At 43.0% G+C, this 19,430-nt stretch overlaps 1 protein-coding gene across 20 annotated transcripts in view; it reads right to left on the bottom strand.

Moving 5' to 3' along the window:
• The window catches only part of FBRSL1 (fibrosin like 1), a 561,550-nt gene that overhangs the window by 337,981 nt on the left and 204,139 nt on the right, over positions 1-19,430 (bottom strand). Inside the window, exon 1 of one of the 20 annotated variants that reach the window (XM_076353208.1) lies at positions 14,123-14,174. The exons of the other annotated variants lie outside the window; for them this stretch is intronic. Coding sequence (XP_076209323.1) covers positions 14,123-14,161 — 39 coding nt within the window. The 5' untranslated portion in view covers positions 14,162-14,174. Of the gene's footprint in view, positions 1-14,122; positions 14,175-19,430 lie in introns of those variants that run through there. 20 annotated transcript variants of the gene reach the window in all.

Below are 19,430 nucleotides of genomic sequence, written 5' to 3' on the forward strand. Positions count from 1 at the left end.
TACAGACAAGCCATCATTGCATGGAGGAGGGAGAGAACAGTACCTCTCCAGTATGAGTGCATCTTAGTTCTGTCCTTTAGACACTAATAAAGTTGCTGGAAGGAAAAAAAAAACCCTTATTATTGGAGTTGAAGTAATGTATTTTTAAAAGAAAACTTCTAAAACATGAGATGTGTAACTTGGCTCTGCAGTGATCACAGTGGGGAAAAATAACTGGTAGCAGTTGTTATACGCCTGAAGAATGTGAATTCTGGAGAGTAGGAGGAATTAGACTAGCAGAAGAAGGCTGAACTATTATAATGGGAAAAAAATAGCTATATAGAAGAGAGGCCTTTTCTCAAATAATTTCTTTCTACAGCTAAAGGTAAGTGCCAGGAACATCACTGCAGGAGAGTGAAAGTCTGTATCGATTGAGATGAACTGCACCAACTTGGAGGCCTTTTGCTATGACGAACATCTGCACGACCTCCATGCAGGAACTCCGGAAAAACGGCAAGCAGCTAATTTGGTTTCCTTTCCAGTCACTCAATTTACAGCTACTTCCTGACCTCAACGTTACAATGTTTGGAGGCTTGGTGGTTTAATGAGCTAAAATTCATGCTTTTTCACAAACAGAACTTGTCCAGGTACGTTACTGTATCTCTTCTAGGTTGCGGCCACTGCAATGCAGAAGCAGTTGCCTGTTGCTCCCCAGCTGACCCAGTTTTTGGAAGAACGTGGGAAGGATGCTGCCTCCAATGCTCCTTTGTTGAAACACGCCATACAAAAAGCATGCTGATAGCGCTGACGCATGGGGAAAGATTAGACAGAGCGGCACCACGGAGCAGCAGCAGCAGACCATGTGCTGCCACACGCAAAAGGAACTCCTGACCTCGGCTTGATGCATTTCTTCCATTTCAAGGAGACAGAGCCGTAACAGCCCAGACGTGACAACCCCACGGCAGCTTTAGCTGATGGAAGTTATAAGCTAACCAATTCCCACTCTTCCCTTTGCCCCCAGCTGTATGTTCCCACCTTCTCTCTTGCACCAGTACCTTTATGACTAAGTGGTGAGACGATTCAGGAAATTAGCCCAAAAGAAACTAATTTTTTTCTTTTTTTTTTTTCATGTTAGCTTTTGGCTGGTTGAGCTCTCTGCAGCAGTTCCGAGCACATATGCTAGTGGCTGGGAGGGAAGGGAACATGTGGCTAGAAACACGAGGGAGGGAGCTGGAGACCCTCTCCCTGTAAGCTGGGACCATGCTGGAAGCACAGCCTCAGGCTCACAAGATCCTGCGGGACTGGCACAGCACAGGGCAAGCTCCTCCTGCCCTATTTTACAGGGACCTTCAAAAGTTCAAAAGAGGAGGATCTTGGAAGCCACCCTGGCTGTTTTAAAGGCATGATGTCAAATACACAGTTTTTTTCTGCAATAATTTCTTTGAATTCTGCTGTGCAAAACCACAGTTACAGCTATCCCAGATCTTTCTGTTCTGGGAGAGATTCCCAGGATGCATCTTCCTTCAATAATCTCCTGTATATTGCTGCAACCGACGTGGGCACCTACTTAATCTGTGACCTTACAGCTCCTGTCAAGCAGACTGTGACCCCCTCTAGACTCATATTATCCGTTACCAAATTTTCATTTTTATTAAGCTCAGCAGAGACTTCTTTCCTTCTCCTCTAGGAAGCATGAATTCTCTTGTGTCATTTATTCCACAAATGATTTATACCAAGAGCCTGTCAACTACAGGAGGTACTTGCTTGTGCTTACTATACCTGCAAGTAGCTCTGTCCTTTCCGGGTCACTACTAATAAAGTACTTATGCCTCATACAAGCACAAATGCCTCCTTGTGCTCTCGCAGGTATTTATCTGAGCACTTCAGAGTCCTCAGTGGATTTATCCACACAGTGCTCTGGCGAGCTGGGCATTGGCATGATTTCTGTTACACAGATAAAGAACAAGGCTTGGAGACTGAATTCAGCTCTTTGCTGCTTCGAGGAGACTTAATCTCCTGAATCAGGTTGCTGTAACCACCAGACCATTCTTCCTCCTACTCCCCACACCTGCTTCCCCTTGGGACAGCAGGAAACTACTCATGGTTCATCCCAAATTGTCTGCTTATCAGCCAGCCCCACACCAGCAGACTATTGCTGCCCCAATCTGCAGAAGAGAAGGCTTCATCCTGTGGCCGTTTCTTACTGATGAAGTGCTTATGAAAGAGAGCATCAAAAACCTCGTGGCCCAGCCTGCATGACCTAAATCATCACCCTCCCGTCCCACTCACCGTTCATAGATGACTCATGAGATGAAGTCTCCCTACTGCTTAGCGCCATTTGCTATGCAGCCAGCCAGATTTCACGAACAACAGTAAAACAAATATATTTGTCTTGCAACTAGAGCGCCAAGACAAGCAAGGAGCAAAGCTGGGGGCCAACTGTAACACCACAGATTTTGGCAGTCAGCCCTCTTTCCAGCTCCTTATATATTTTTGTCCCAACTTTCCACCTAGTTCTCCCTCTTTTCAGTATTTCTGGGCAGATCATAATACCCACCAAAGAGCGGCAAATGCCTGAGTGGCTAAGTGCTTGCCCTTGATAAATTAAGGCATCTCCACACTCTCTCCTCTCCCACTCTTTCCAGCGTCACTTTATCACAGGCGAGGCTGAGAAACCTGTTGCTGCTGTTTCTGTTTCAAACCCTAAAGCCAACTGGCAAACCAGAATTTAACCTCACAGCTGCTGAATACAGTTAGATTAATACACGCTGGCCAAACAAAATATTGCTTTTAAAACGCAATTTGTGCTTGGCATTGAACACATTGGGAGAATTCAGAGCAATCTGCACTACAGACCAGCTCATAACCCTATGCAGAAAGTGCTTTGATGCCCCCAATTTACATCTGACAGCCTTAATGCGTTTTGGAAAGAGGCAGTAGAGTAGAAAGCCCCTGCACTAATCACAACTGATGTAAGAAAACTGAAAACACTTAATTGCTTCTAATTTGTTGTAAAATTCTGTGTGTGTACACACCATCTCTTTCCAAAATCTAAAAAGTCACAGCAAGACAGTGGAAAAAATGAGGAAATTCTGCCAAGTTATTGATTCAAAATATACCTGGCAGTTTATTTCTGGTGGGGTGGGGGCAAGAAAGGTGTAACAAAAGGCTTTCACCTATGATTATCTTGCCTGACCCTCACATAGCTTCATACTGCTGTACCAAGCTGCACATGCATTCATCTGCACAGGTATTTATGGTCAATCTCTTGCAGACAAAATGCATATTTCCCCATAACAATAAAAGTCAGTTCAAAGCAGGCTGCTCCCATTGAAGTCCATGGGAGATTTTTTTTTCCCCTATCATTTTTAGCGGGAGTTGGGTTGGGCCCGCTGAGATAGTTTGCTTCAGGAAAACCCTCACTTGTTGATTAGGGCTCAGCAGGAAAAAATACAAAGAGTAACTTATTTTTATTGATTACGCCTATTCCCCCAGTAATTTGAAATTAATACTCCAATTTCATTTCAAGCTGCTTCTCTGCTGCACTTGGTTGCTGAAGGAGAAAAGATTCTGGAGAAAGCGACAGGTGAATTACATTTGCTCAACATTTTCAGCATTAAATAATCTGCACATAACTCAGGCTCACTCGAAAGGTACGCTGCAACGATCTGACATAAAATATAGCCCTGCTAAGCCAAAAAAGATAAAACAGGGATACCTCCATATTTAAAGGAGAAACAGTGAAGGATTTCATATTTTAATGAGATACAGATGCCAACCACTGAATGAATCACTCTGGCCATAATTAAAGTCTTCTGATGTCTGAAGACTCTTCCTGTCATGAAAACTCTTGGATGCTATTTCATCTCCATCCTAAGCCTGATTTCAGACTGAAAGAGGGGGATCCAAATGTTGATGTCACCCCAGACACCACTTATATTCTCCATTTCCCTTTTGAAGAACTTGGTATTAATTTCTGTCTATTCGGGTTTTTATGTTTTTATAGGTCTTCAGGCACCCTTAGAGCTTGACAGGAGATATGAAAAATCAACAACAGACCAAGGAATTTCCAGGCACTGTACTTTAGCATTTCATGCAAAACAGCAGTATTTAAATTGGGGATCTGTCTCACTAACATTCAAACCACAGTATAAAATTAGAAAATTTAACTTTCAAGTACACAAAGAACACAAGAATATTTTACAGTTTTGCTGATGCTTCAACCACAACAATACCAGGCAAATGAAAGTAACAGGAGAAGTTGGACCTTTATTACTTTATCCAGCTGGGCTAACTGGGGGCAGAAAAAAGAAAAGCAACTTCCAGGTACACAGTCTTTCCATGAGATGCCCAAAAGCTCACGTCTCATCTGGTCAACTGCATGTCAAAAAAAGCTTCTCTTTCTTCCAATTAAGTGGGAATTTTGTATTTTCATTTACTTTCCACCACTACTCCCTGGGCATGAATAAATCTCTCAGCTTTTCTGCTATGAGGTAAAAGGATGGTTTAAAAAAAAAAAAAAAAAATCTTATCTTGGGCTGAAAAATCACCTGAGGGTACTCTTGCTTCATTTCAGCTGCAGCCTCCCCAGGGACACTGGTCCCCATGCTTAACTAGCCTTGTTGTTGCAAATTTTTCTTAATGTCTCTTCTGACAGCCAGTATCCTCCTTGAACAGTGACATTCAGAACTAAACATATTGCACCCACCACCAGAACCGAATTAAATGAACAGAATGCCTTTCATATTTTATAGTAAACCATATTTCTATGTCCTGATGATTTTTTTGTTTTTGCCGTATAACAAGATGGCATTGCAGATCCAGGGATATTTAGTGATCTGCTGTAATCCCGAAACTCTCCACACACACTTTCTTTTATCATTTCTGGCAGAACAGGTACCTGACCACTTCTGGTCTTTTACAGTTGTTCATTCCTTCTTTGCTTAGCACTGCTAAGCTGTAACCTGTTTTTTTCAGACCATTTCTATTATTTCAGATCCCCCTGAATCCTAGTCCTGAACTCAGCTGTGCTTGTACCTGTCTCAGCTTAGCATGATCTGCAAAGTGAATAACCATGCTCTCTAGCATGTCATCCAAGTATTAATGGAAATAGTGACTACTGTGGGAGCTGCAGGTCTCTAGCTCTTCCAGGGACTGCTGCCTTCTACGTGCTTAGAAACAACTTGATCACCTTTATCATACTTTTCTGAAAAAAATTCTCTCGGCATTCATTACAGGCTTCCCAGCCTACAGCTCCTCCTCCCTCTCTCCCCTTTTGAAAGCTATCCCATTACGATTTCTTTTCTCCAGTCTTCTCAAGCCTCATTTGTCCTCCACAGATTTTCAGAGATTATCACTAATGGCACTGAAATCGCTTCAGCCAGTTTTCTAACTACCCGGAGCTGAATTTCTCCAGGCTCTGCTAACTTAAGTATTCAAACCTATTCTTTCCCTCCTTCCTGATAGCGTGCTGGCTGCACGGCTGCAGCTGACCCTCTCAGGAAGAACAGAAAGGATAAAAAAAGTCATTCGCCACTTCTGCTTTCTCACTTCCATATTTTGAGAGCTTTTCCTTTCCACTGAGCAGTGGACTCTCATTCCCTGGCCCAGCTCTTGCTACAAATACGTTTATAGAAACCCCTCTGGCTGCTCTTTATGTCTTTTGCCAATTGTAGCTCATTTGGACTTTGGCCCTCTCATTTTTCTTTGCATGTTCACGCTAAAATTATTCTCAATAGTTTGACCTACTCTCCAACTTTTTTATGTTGCTTTTGAGTTTCAGGTCATTAAAGAGCTCGTGATTTAGCTAAAGTAATCTCTTACTATGTTTCCCATCTGCCCTCTCCATTAAGGGAGTTCATACTTGCGCCATTAAATTTGCTTCTCTAAGAAACTTTCAACTCTCCTAAACTTCCTTTTCACTCCGAGCAGCTTGCCAAGACCATAGCTCTGAGCTGACCGAAATCCGCTTCCTTGAAACCCATTATCTTCCCCATGCTGCTCTCCCTACTTTTCTTCTTAATCAGCAGTCTGGCAACCTAGAAATGTTTTAATTTTAGAAAAGCTATTCTGCCCAGGTAGAGTCATTCCCTAAATTTCCCAACCAAGGACTGAGTTCCAGTTACAGATCAGTTTATATCTGTTTTGGGAGCTTTGTGTCCTGGAGGTGAACAAGGGTGTACTTCAAGCACTTTGAAGAAATTTCCCTGCCAAAGTCTCACAGTCAAACCTGTCCTGCTACAAAGCATCACCCCAAAAGAGAGGAATTTGCAAAGACTGAAAGGGAAAAAAAAATTTCAGACTTTTCTGGAAGGACACACATCCTCTAAAGCATCTGAATCTCTAGGTTAGTGTCCTTAGAAAAGGCTGCAGAATCCGCCTTGCTGCTGGCACAAGATATAATGAAGGATTTAAGTGCAGGTTGTAAAATTCTGTGTGCTGTCCTAGATAATTTATACCTTTCCAAATGATGCCTCTCCATTCCTTAAATATGGGAGATCACCCTCGAGGAGGCAGCCCTGACCTCAGTCCTTTCAACATCCTCCCTCTGCACAGGGGATACTTTTATCCTACTGCCATGCTTAGCTGCACAGTAGCAGTCAATAGGAAAGAGTGACTTAGACAGAGGAGCTAAGAAAGAACAAATATTTTTATAGCAGCCCCCTAATACTTAGAGTAGGGAAGGAAGACGGCAGCGTGTACAAGGAAGCCATTGAAAACAGCACCGCTCCTAACATGTGCTTAGAAAGATATCTGTTATCTGGGGTTTGCCAGCTGGCTCCTGTATGCACAAGATCACACCGCCTTTAACTCTGTTTGCTTTGCCGTTCCCAGAAATGCAGTCTTTGCCCTGAAGAAAAATCCCATCCCGCTGTCAGCTGTGATTAGCTGGCCCCAAACAGCCCCCACCACCCAGGCTTCAGTGGGGCATGTCCCACGGGGAGCCAGGCTGCCCCACTGCTCCTTCCTGCCCTAAGGGAGCTGCTAGCACCCTGGCTAAGTCCTGGCAGCTCTCCTGAGGAAGCCTGTAAGGAACGCATTTCAGCTCCTCCAAATCCCCATCACCTCTACCGCTATCAGCTATCTCCTGCAACAGCAAATAAGAAAAAAAAAAATTTTTTTTAGGTAGAACCCCCAAATGATCCTAGGGAATGGACTGTGCCCTGCACTAGGAAGGAAGGCAAACCCTCTCCCCAGGGTCCCTGTTAATCCCACCTGCACGAATCCCACCTTCCTTCCCAACGCCACATCTGTCAACAGTTGATATTAGGCATGGGGAAGCTTGTAGCATCACTGGGAGGACCAGCACACCTCCAGTCCTTCAGCAAAGGTGATTCTCCTGCCCCAAATCCTGAAGCCCGGTTATCACCAAGGCCAGAAGAAGAAATCTTTCTTGGCCCTTGCAGAGAAGCAGAACATGTCAGCCACAGGATTAACATAACATAAACATGGTGCAAACGATGAGTTATCCACAACCTGATCCATATTAAGGATTCATATTACCAGCTTAATTTCTGGCTGTATTCTATTGGGCTGTAGAGTTCCTTCCGTAAATGTTTCAAGCGTCACCTTAAAATAATTTAGGTCCTTGCTCCCATGACCATCTTTGGCCAAAACCCACTCCTAAGAACATCTGGACATTGTCAGTATGCCCTCTCACGGAAATTAAGACTATAATGTTCCCCTACAGAAGCAGTATTTCTCCTACTAATTTGCTTTTACCCAACTATTTGCACCTCCATCAAACATCCTAAGCTGTCTGTATTAATATTTGGGTTGCTGGTTTATTTTTTCTTTCTAGTTTGTTTCCATTTATGGTGTGCTTCTCCATTTAATATTAAATCGACAGTGACAGATCATCACTTTTTTTCCAAATTCACTAAATTGTTTAATAATATAATTTTTAAAAACACATTTGTGGCTCGCACACACATGCGCACACACACACACTAAGGCAAAATAAAGATGACAGCACATTTGAACAAGGCAGCAATAAAATAGTGATAGTAATAAAGAATAAAAATGCTATATCAGGTTGCCATGGGAACCAGCATTCAAGGACTCCAGGTAACGTTGTAAAACATGCCACTGAGCATAAAGCAGCTAAGCAGGTTAAGAGGTTATTTATTAGGCTGCAACATGTTGTGCAGTGCCCTCTGGTGAGAGCGCAAGAGAGACACAAACGGGTTCAAAACTGAGGTAGAAGATGCAAGTATTCGTGCCCCGCGCATATCACCCGGGAGCTGTCAGCTTGGCAGTTGCATAAATTGGAAGGAACTGGAGCACGCCGCAGGCAGTGTGCAGAAGGTATGGCTGTGTGCAGAGCTATGGAGAGGTGACGCCAGGACATGCACCCACGCCAGCTTTAATCTCCTTCCTGTAGGAGCCAAGAGCACTGTAGCGCACAAACGAAGTTACCAAGGGCTCCGGGAAACATTTCAGTAGGTGGGACCTGCCAACCTCTGCAAAGTACTGCTTTTCCTGCTGAGGGTAATAGGACTAGCTAGATGAAAGCTAGAGTAGGTATAATTAAGGCCAGTAAGCACAATCCTTGGTCACGGTGTGTTTTCTCAAGGACTGAAAGTGTAACTGTTCCATGCCCAGAAATTTCACTAAAATTAGAAGCAGTTCCCCACATGGAAGAGTTGCAAAACCAGGCTCAGATTCCCTGGAGCCCTGGGGCACCACACGCCACACACCCCGCAGAGGAACACAGAGAAACAACTCAACAAGGGAAGGAGCCCATGTGCAAAAAACCAAAAAAGCAATTCAGTTCAACTCAATGTAAAACCACCCTAAAGTGCCCTTTCCTACATGAGACAAAAATACATAGATATCAATCAACCACAAGATGTTCTTAAGCACTTTGACAAGAGAGAACTTCTTCCACAATTGCACACCCCCCATACAAAACAGAGGATGCTGCAAAGCATTTTGAGTGCAACATGCTCCATTGCAACCTCGCAATGAAACTCCAGGCTCATGTGGAAGTCTGTGGCTGATGGCCATTTCTATATCTGCAAACAGCAGACATCCATGCCTCTCTCCAAGTACCATTAGTTAACCATAAGCATTTATTTGGGGGAGCAGAATAGCTTGCTTACAAATATCACAGCACAGGATTTTCTTTTTTTCCCCCCAGGCCTTTCTGTGGGGAAATCAGTAGAAAATCTAGTTAAATGATTTTGAATAAACACTGTTAACATTTTTGTATAGATTGGCTCCTCCAAAACTGGAATCAGAGCTAACACCATCCCATTCCATCATCCTTCCCATTACACCTAAAATAGTGGAAATCACAACACAGAGAGAATTATTTTTAAGCCTGCTAAAACCTTGCATAACACAAGGCATGGCTGGATTAGTTTTTTCTATCAGCAAAGCCAGACTATTTAGCCTAATATTCAGCAGTACTTTCAGTGCAGCTTTCCTCTGTTGGGACTAGGGTCAGTGCATGTCCAGCCTGCCAGCACTACTCTGCCGACAGCCACCTCCAGTACCCATAGCAGCTCTGTGGCTAGCAGAAGACTTGAATTTTTATCTAAACTGCAGAAGTACTGCTGGGGGTGTAGAGGTGGGGGCTGGAATATGAAACCCGGCTCTCCTTGTTTTCCCCTGCACTGTTAAAGCTGTCAATTCAATTCTCCCCCCACTAAGTGGCACCAATGCACCGCAAACCACAATGAAAACATCTGTACAGACAGCTTATAAATAAATATTCCCCTGTCTTCCTGAGCCTGGCCCGCAGCAGGGGAAATCAAACAAGCACAGGACTGCGTGCAGGAAGGGGCTGTGGGCGCTGCCGCAGGCCAGCTCTCCCCCAGCGAGGCGGCCTCCGTGCCATTCACGGCTGGCTCTCCTCCCTCATAAACGTTTTAATTACATTTCCATGAAGTAAATGCAGCTTACAGGGACACAAGAAAAGAGAAAAAGGCAAACAGGCAATCTTCTGTTAATTGTACACCCCAATACCTCTCGCTTTGAAAAGGAAAGGGGTGCAGGGACAGCACAAACATCAAAACCCATGCAGCATTGAGCCAAGCCCAACCCAGACTCCATGCAGTTGAACTGCATGTAATCTACACCACAAATCAAACTGTGAACGCCAAAGCACTGCCGTTTTTCTTTCAGACAGCCCTTGCGAGGCCCTTTTGTTGAGGAGAGCTGTAAAGACCGCCCTCAGTTCCTGGCTGAACCACCGAGGCTTCACCCAGCTTTACCTGCCAGACACTTGCCGTACAGTAGAGCAGATGCATGGGGCAGGGACAACTCTGCTGTAAATCAAATCTACTGTAAAAAACCCAAATCTATAGCTCAAACTTACTGTAGCTAGGAAAAGGTTATGCAAATCACAAAACGCATTTATGTTAACCACCATGCAAGAGCAGAAGCTAACAGGGAAAAACGTCTAGGAAGTATCTTCTCCCCAGTGCTCTTTGAGAGAAGTGACAATTAACCAAAAACGTATCAAAGAACAAATAAATTACTAAGCAAAAATATACTTCATTCATACCATTACAAATGGGAACAACTGAGCAGTTTGGGACATTACAGTTTCCCTTGTCATGGCTTGCCATTTGGAAGAGCGATGGCAATGGTCACTGCTGACTAGGGAAACCAGGCTGTGTGCTGAGCAAAGGTCAAAGGACATCTTGTTCAAACTGGCACGTCACCTCCGTATTAACATATGAAATACTTCAAGACAACTTATTAGTGATTGCATACTGTAGATATTTCAGCTCAAATGCAACATCAAGAGGTGTGACAATCACACAGAGACAGACAAGAGACTGAAAGCCTACGTTTCGAGAAGGATCAAAAGATGATAGTAGTCTGCACTGAGTACTAGAGGAGAAAAAACAACTCCATATATAAACGTGGCACTGCCTCTACAGCAGCTGTTTTCACTATTGATCCATGGTAACCTATGGTATTTATATACCACGGGAGGTACAGCAGCTGCTGAATGCACAGGTGATACCAGAGTGCTGTGCTGAGCAATGCCCGGACAGGAAGAGCAGAACCTGGCAGCGATGGAAGATGGGTCTCAGTGGTTTCACCAGCATCTGTCTCACATTTGCTTCCCCAGAAGGCTGCTGGAAGAGAGCAGCCCCATAACACATTCCCATGCAGGCCAGCCTGGCCAGACACCCAGATCCTGGTGGTGGAAGCTGACAGACATTGACCCCTCCCAGCCTAGGAGAACTGCCTGTGGCTGATGGTCACCATACTCCAGACCAGACATACCAATCTGCCCTCCTAAATTAGCAATATGCAAGGGCCACAGAGGAATAACTTCCCTTCATCTACAACAGAGTTAAAGAGCCACAATCACCACCTTTTTATTCCAGCAAATCTGAGCACTTATCCCTAAGGGGAGGAAAATATCCCTAAGGGGAGGAAAAAAAGAGTTCATAGGTGCCTCCTGAGTTTGTTTGTTCTTAAAACAACACTCACAGATGTAGTACTGACATTAAACCTCCAGTGCACTGAATCCAAAACAGGGAATAAAAGAATCCCATTGGTCTCAAAACATTACAAATATCCTACACTGAACACCGGCGCATCATGTCACTGGCTGTGGATGTTGACTTGCTTCTTTATGCTCTCTCCACCTTCCCCCATGCAATATCCAACAGCTGATTATTCTGTTGTTTGTAGTAGACTGAAGTAATTAAGCTTAACCCTAGTCCTGTGGGAGTCCCAGAGAAGGTTAGTGATCCACAGGCATGACATGCTGTTATTTATAGCTGATTAAGTTCTATTTATCTACATTTAAATGTTGCAGGAGATGGGAGAGATCCCAAAACACATCTGTGTCTTATTAGAAACACCAGCTGTGTGTGGTAGCTTGAAGTTTGCCTTTCTTGAGAGGTTATAAGGGGAAAAAAAACCCCAACCAACAGAATAATTCAAATTCTTCACTGTAGCTAAATAAATTGGTGTGGTTTAGTCATGATCTTCAAGATGTAAACCTGACATCCCAAACTGCTTCTGGGGTCAAACTCAAGCCCAAAAATAGCTCTGCCACTTTGAAGCTGTTCTGAGAATGTAATTGCGTTTAATTTTTACTGTAAGACTGTTCACATCTTAAGAGACATGAGAAAGGTGACCAGCAGGTCACAAACCAGATCATTAGAGCCACAACTTCTATGCATTTAGGAAAATCACTGTGGTTTCACCAGTAAGACCGTCTTCGTAGATATGATCTGTTTTCACACACACACAAAGGAACATGAGCAAACCGAGGGGATGCAGTTCTGTCATCACCCTTTCCTTCAGACAGATGTGGTACTAGGGTCCAGAGTAACAACACAGGTTGGCATTAAAACCTTTATGTTTGCTTCCTCTGTGTAATTTAAATTACTGCATTTGTGGTGGCAGAGAACAATAACAGAATTACTTGTATGTAGAAGATGTAAGTGTTTTCAAGAATAGTATAATAGTAACTCGAAGTCAGGCTCTAGAGGAAGGGATGGCACTGTCCTGTCACTATCAGCACCAAATCACAGGAGGTAATGCAGAGTTTACCTCCTAATTGCCAAAGCAGAATGTCATGAAGGAAACAGTAAGATCATGTCCCCTTCTGTAACAGTCCTGAATTGAAAGAGCCAGCTAGCAACAGCAGGATATAGCAGGGACATCTAGGTCTTGCGGCTGCAGAACTGTCACGCTCCATAAGATGGTTCTCAAGAACCAGAAGAATGATCAATCATCTGTCTTCCTCATCCTACGTCTTTGCACATAAGCTATATGCGATTTGTGAGATCATCTTTGGTAACTGTTCCAGCCCAGAAGAGCTAGCTGAGTTTCACTTTTAGCATCACCTGAAATGGAGCTGAGACTCAAAATGAAACTTTAGGGTAAAAAGCAAAACCGCTGAGTTTTGCAAAGAATTCTTTGAAATGCCTGGCCAGAGCTTTGATAACTTCTTCTTGCACAGGCATCAGTGAGACTGTATCCACAGGAGCTCTGTGAAACTGTGCATCTTGAAGGGAGGACACCCGCAAGGACTACTTTCACCCAAGCCACAGACTGCAATCTTCTGATGGAAGATTAACCAGCTGTCAATCACTCCACAACAGACCAAACTGCCATGGCAGCTCATGTTAGGCTTCATTTGCAATTCTCACGCACAGTTTGACCCAGGCAGTAAAAGCCACCCAACTCTCTCTTTGCAAGTTCTCTTGCAAGCTCCAGGCTCTGACCACCCCCACACCATGCAGTGGCCAGCAACTGCTCGCTCTTACCAGTCCCAGCCCACATCTACTCAAGTGATGCACGTGTGGGCTGATCTTAACAGAGCGTTAAACGTCAAATTAGAGTATGGCTGAAGTGAGCCTGGGATATTTCCACAGTTTCCCCGAGAAAGGCAATGCTGCGAGCTCTTTGTTTTGTTGTGAGGCCTGTGATAATTTGGCCATCATCCTCTAAGTTCTGAAATTTGCTGGAACAAAAGAAATGTTGAACTTTCGTTAAGAGGAAAAAACAAAGTGTACAGTCTCAAGTCATAAACACAGACTTGAAAATATAGCCCATGAGTGCCTGAACACAATTAAGAAGAATCTAACCCAGTACTCATTAAGTATCTTGGTTGCTGGGTAGCTTATTTGTTCATTCTTATTATTTGATTAGATTTGATAACTCAAATAGTTTGGAGTTGTACTTCTGCTATGGTTCATCTTTTGCTTAATCACTCTTTCACAGGCCTTCTGTACAACCCTAAGGAAATCACATAGTCACCCTATACCTCAGTCCAGTATTTCTAAAACTAGAGTCTGATCATTTTTTTTTCCTTCCAAATGTGACTGCCCTATTTACCTAGTGTCATCTCTTCTAGGGCTAGAGATGGTTTACACCATGCCTCTCAGAATGTCTCCAATATGAGTACCTAAGTAATGCAAAAAACAACAAACTATCATCACATCAGAAACCTAATCTTCACAATCTCAAAAATTAATCTGTTCCTGGACAGGAACCAGAGCTCCAACACAAATGCTGCCCCATTAAAAACTTGCCATGTATATGCTATCATCCACATATAAACAAGAAGTTTTAGCTCAGTGATCTCATAAAACTGATGGTTTGAGATATAACCAATATACAGAACGATTGGCCTGTCTTAACTGCTAATTTCTCTTACCAGTGCTGTTAGATGATGTGTTTCAGCAGGTGCAAGCATACATAGGCATACATTCAGTAAGTCAACTGCCAAAAAGGTTCCTCCCATATTACAGGAAAAAAATGAAGCATTTCAGGTTAAAAACAAGGGAAAAAACCAAAAACAAAACCAACAACAAAGTCTGGTTATTCCAGAATACAGTTTCCCCTGGTACTTTGTGTTGCAATTATTTACATATCCCCAGATAGTCAAACTGATGTGGTCCAAAGTTTTGTTGTGGACTTTGTAGAACATGTCATGCCTGTGCCAAATGGAGCACACTTAGCATGTTATCAGGCTGAACAGTGGAACAGAGGATACACTACACTTGCTACTAAAGAAAAAAAAAAAATCAGTAAGCTACATGAAATCAGCTCATCACACACACCAAGTCAAAAAACCACAACAAAATGCAAAAACAAATTCAAGCACGCTACAGGAAGTAGGTACGAGTTGCAACCACCTTGACGTCTCGATGCTCTTTGGTCTGATGAACAGCACTAGTAACCAACACCTTCCAGCTCTGCGCCATCCAGCTTCTCAACAACTTCAACGTGGGGGCTCAACGGTGAATACATTATCACATAATTTAGCCCAGAACATAAAGAAATGTACTTGAAAGCTGCAGTTAAGGCTTCCTCACATATTGTCCCAAATAATCTTTTCTCCACTCTTGCAGATGCAAGATAAAAACATACAACTTGTAAATACTCACCAGTTTGATCGCCGCCAGGCTCAGCACCTGCAATCCTCATGCCCTGCCTGCCACAGCTCCCGGCGGAGCCGCACCCTTATAACCACAGGACAAAAATACGTCGTCTGGTAAATGCAGCAGCACAGCGTTGTAAAAGGCAAGGTGGAGATGCAGTCTTACCAACAGGACACTCCTCTTAATACTTGTATAATAACAGTAGTATTTGTTACACATCGGTATGTTACAAATGCTGCTCAGTATGAGAATTACAACTGTCCTGTTGTGCCAGCAATACCATGTACTCATCTGTACATTGTTTAAAAAGGTAATGCTTTTAGGTAGGAGAACCCAAGTGCTGTAACGCAAACATCTCTACTGCCTACCAAAGCAAGAAAAGTTTAACTGTGACCAGTCACAGATTATTTCAGAATTTTTTAAATACAATTAATATACAAGATGTGTAATTATCTCAGCAGACACTTCTTCCCCATGATTATTTCATAATACTTAAGTTTATCCTTTGGCTGGACAGGCTAAAAACACATCTGTAGACAAGGAATGCCTGGATGCACTGCTTTACTGTTAAGCCTAATGAGCACGAGCAGAAATCTAAAAGCAAAGAACACTAAAAAGGGTTTTCACCATGAAAATTCATCCTGAATTTCCATTTTCTAACCATAGCCCTACAACTGCAGTATCTTCCCTATTGTTCATCTGAGTTCCGTAGTTTCTCTGCTTCCTCATTTCAAATTATATTTACATGAAAAACAAATTTAAATTATTTTGAGAAACTAAGAAGCACAAACTTTCAGATTTGCAAGAGCTGCTGAGTGCATAATTTATTAGAAGAAAGGCAGAACCAAAATAAGGCCATATTGCCATACCATATAAATCACCTTAAATAAGAATTAGACAAAGATACCCACATTGGTTTCAGTAACCCTGCTTCTGTCCCATTCAGTACATACGTATGGGATGAGTTCAGCTGGAGGTTTGTTACTAGCCTCTACCTAAAAAAAATCACAAAACCCAAAACATAACAGTCAAAACTAGTATAAGCAACACAAATGTACTGCCACAAACATTGGGTAGATTTTTAGGGACTGGTATTTTACATCTCCGTTAAATGAACTGTCGTAAAATTTATAGATTTTTACAGGAACTTTGTATTTTGGGAAGTACATGGAGAGTGCTACCAAGCACGCTGGGCCACCAGCCTTTTGTATCCTCGTAGCTTCTGAAACTCTGCGTGCAGCTCAGTGCACCTAAATCGGATCAGATGGCAAGAGGCGCGGGAGTACCTTGTTTTTCTTCTTCCTGTCAGCATCCACTTCCACTCCTCAGAACGAGTCACCTCCTCTACGCACATACACCCTTCCCAGAAAGCGCTCAGAAGAGGCTGCGTGTCTCAAAATAACAATGATCCAAAATAAGAGCTTAAGCACTTAAACACAAACGTGAAACAAAAGAAGAGAAGGGGGGTGGAGGAAAAAAACAAAAAAAATGCAGTGGAATAAATCCAACTGTAGCTTCTCGGCAGCTCAGCAAGCCCCTAGCAAGTGCCAGCAGTTTCAAAAGAGCTGTAATCTCTAAACTGTTATCAAGGTTTTATCGCACTTAGTTCTTATCTAAACCAAACAATCACTAGAACAGCAGCTGATAAGGCATCCTGACAAGGTAATTTCAGCAATTTAAATCCACAGCTCCAGCCATCATACACGGAGAATATTTTAATGCTCTTTCCAGTTTAACCTCTAATCTCTCTTCCTCTGTTCTTTCCAAACACAGGGCCAATTTTTCTCTCTTACACACTTCCTGCCATCGCTTGTGTTACGGGCAGGTGCCCTTTGAGCTCTCCCCTTCGGCGTGTGCAGCCCATCCACCAATGCCGGCTTGCTTAATCAAAAGGATCATTATTTTCTCTCTGAATTCAAGTGGCCGTTTTCCCTGGCTTGACAAAGGTCCATCATTAAAAGTGGTGGCAACATCTGCCAGAAGCTGCTGTGTGGAGAGGGAAATCAAAGGCAGCAAACATGACACGGGATCAGCCTCGGCCCTGGTGTAATTTGGTGTAAGACAATGGAAATATTTTATTTGTAGCCCTGTAGGATTTTCACCTAGAACACCTCACCCACACGTCGCAAGGCAGGATTAGCTCAGGAGCCTTTTAGCTCAATGTCTCCTCTTCCAAACATCATTCATCGGCCAGAAAATCCAGTATCTTTTTCTCCATTTTTGCTTGTAACAGGCTTTTTACATCAGGCCAGACTTTGATTTACAGGACATCTGAAAACACTTATGCATGCTAAATGTAGCTGGCAAGTGACACCCGAAACCAAACCAAAACCAGCTACCTCAACTGGGCAGAAGCATCAGTCGATCTGACGCAATTTCTTCTGGACACTAGACACTGCCTTGACACAATTCCTAATTATTTCTCTCCTTATATTGGAGCAGAGAAACGATATTAAGCTACTAACACATTCCTGTGTCTCCAAAGCTAAGCAGCAACTTGCCTATATCGCGTAACATTTACGTACATAAGACAGGGCACAGCAGCATTAGAACCACACGAGTTTTACCCTCAGTTTTCCACAGCTCCCGCGAGACGGGGGAGCAGAGCACGGCTCTTGTGCAATCACCCTGGGCACACCCAGCATCTGCGAGTGCATCAGAAACAGCAGCCAGAGCTACTAAAGTTACTTGAGTAACCAGAGGAAAGTTCCTGGAGTAAACTGCAACCAGGTCCCTTCTGTGGTGCCATAACTGACTTTGTCAGAGCTGTTGTCTTCACATGAACAGAAAGTGAACGGTGTAAACTAGAGAAATTGTTCAATTCCCTCAGGTTGAACTTTCAAAATCAGGAAAGGGAATTCAAGATTTCTTGACATATGCACACAGGGAAAAAAAAACCAAGCAGATGCTGCAAAAACCACGAAATCCCTTCACTAAGGATGGAAAATTCCTTTACACCCTATTTCAAAAACTTTCTTCAATCAAAACTTAATGAATCAAGAGACAAAACAGATGCAAAAACCCATTTCCCTCTATAAATCATTGTGGCTGACATGTGAAATGCAAGCTAATTTGTTTAAATTACAAGACTTAAATGTGGTTATAGAAATAATAGAGTGTCTTCAGATTTTAATCAGAAAAAATATATCTTGAGTTTCAGAAAAATTACCCAGCTCAAGTAGGAACAGAACATATAAATATAACATGGTACCCTTCGCTAACCCAAAGAGCGATAGATTATTTCCTTTCTCTTACAGTGCGAAGACTGATCATTTTTTCATTCCTGAATACCTCCAATTGGGACAGTACTGCGTCTCTGGCATGAGGGAAACCCACCAGAAGTTAACTGATTTACTGGGTTTGAAAATCTTGATGTGTTTGAATATTGCTCTAAAGGAGACTACATCAAGATCCAGAAAGCTTGAGTATCTAACACAAAGGAAGAAAACAATCATCTAGCTCTAGAAAGACGTGCAGTTTGTACCAAAATACACATTATCTTTGTGTTCCTCCTCCATAGCTTTTTTGGGGGTTTATTGGGGCTGAATACTGTATTCAAATGGGTCTCTATTATATAATTTTTGCAAGGACTATGCAATGCCCCTGGGTCCAATTGGTCTACTTCAAGAACAAATGAACGTTACAGTTCAACCTGTTTCTTCAACCAACCCTTGAGTGCACAGCAAACTCGCCTGTGAAAGCACAGTTATGATACATCCACTCAGCATTTAAAACATCCAATCCAACCTGCCATAAACTGTCACTTCAGGCATTTATGGCAGACAGTAAACACATGCTTATCAGAGAACAACTGCACCCTGTGAGCTCAGCCAATGGAGCAGCATTTCTTATCAAATCAACGGCTTATCAGGGAACCTAACAAAAATAAAGGTTACACCATATGGTCTCCTCCTTTTTACCTCTGCTCCATCGAGACGTATGACTTCAATTAAAGCTACATTGCTCAGGCTTTGTAGACTTGCTTCCTCCTTGTCTGCCCTTGAAAGCAAAATCCTACCTTTAGAGCAAGGCCCATGGAAACAATCCCCTACAAAACCCTGCTGAACTTGACAAATATCCCATCGACCCAGCTTTTCCCATCAGAGGCCCTCACTCACGCCCACCTGCACGAATCAATAGCCCAGCATGGCAGTGTTTACCTTGCGTGAGCCCCGCTGTGCATCTGCTCACGCGCAGCTTCCTGCACTTCAGCAACAAAATGAAGGTCAAGAGGCATCGCAAGCGACCACGTTGCGCTTCTGCATAGGGGCCGGCCGGGGATATTTGCACAGTCACTGGAATCACATTTAAATTCTATCAACAGAGACCATTTCCACTGTTAGTGCCAGACGATGATCTGGTTAACCAAATTAATAAATGAAAACAAAAAAAGAGTAGTAAATTAGGAAAGAACTCAGATTCCCTTATGTCTTCCTTTTATCAGGATTTGTCTAAAAATATTAGCTCACGTTGCTTGTATAAAGGGTTGCGTGAACAAGGGCATTTCTGAAGCATACAGAAGCGAGTATTTTTGTTTGACCAATACAATTATTAAAGCTCCCTTCAAAAGGCACATTTGTC

The sequence above is a fragment of the Aptenodytes patagonicus genome, chromosome 15 (assembly GCF_965638725.1).
Source record: "Aptenodytes patagonicus chromosome 15, bAptPat1.pri.cur, whole genome shotgun sequence".
Classification (NCBI taxonomy): domain Eukaryota; kingdom Metazoa; phylum Chordata; class Aves; order Sphenisciformes; family Spheniscidae; genus Aptenodytes; species Aptenodytes patagonicus.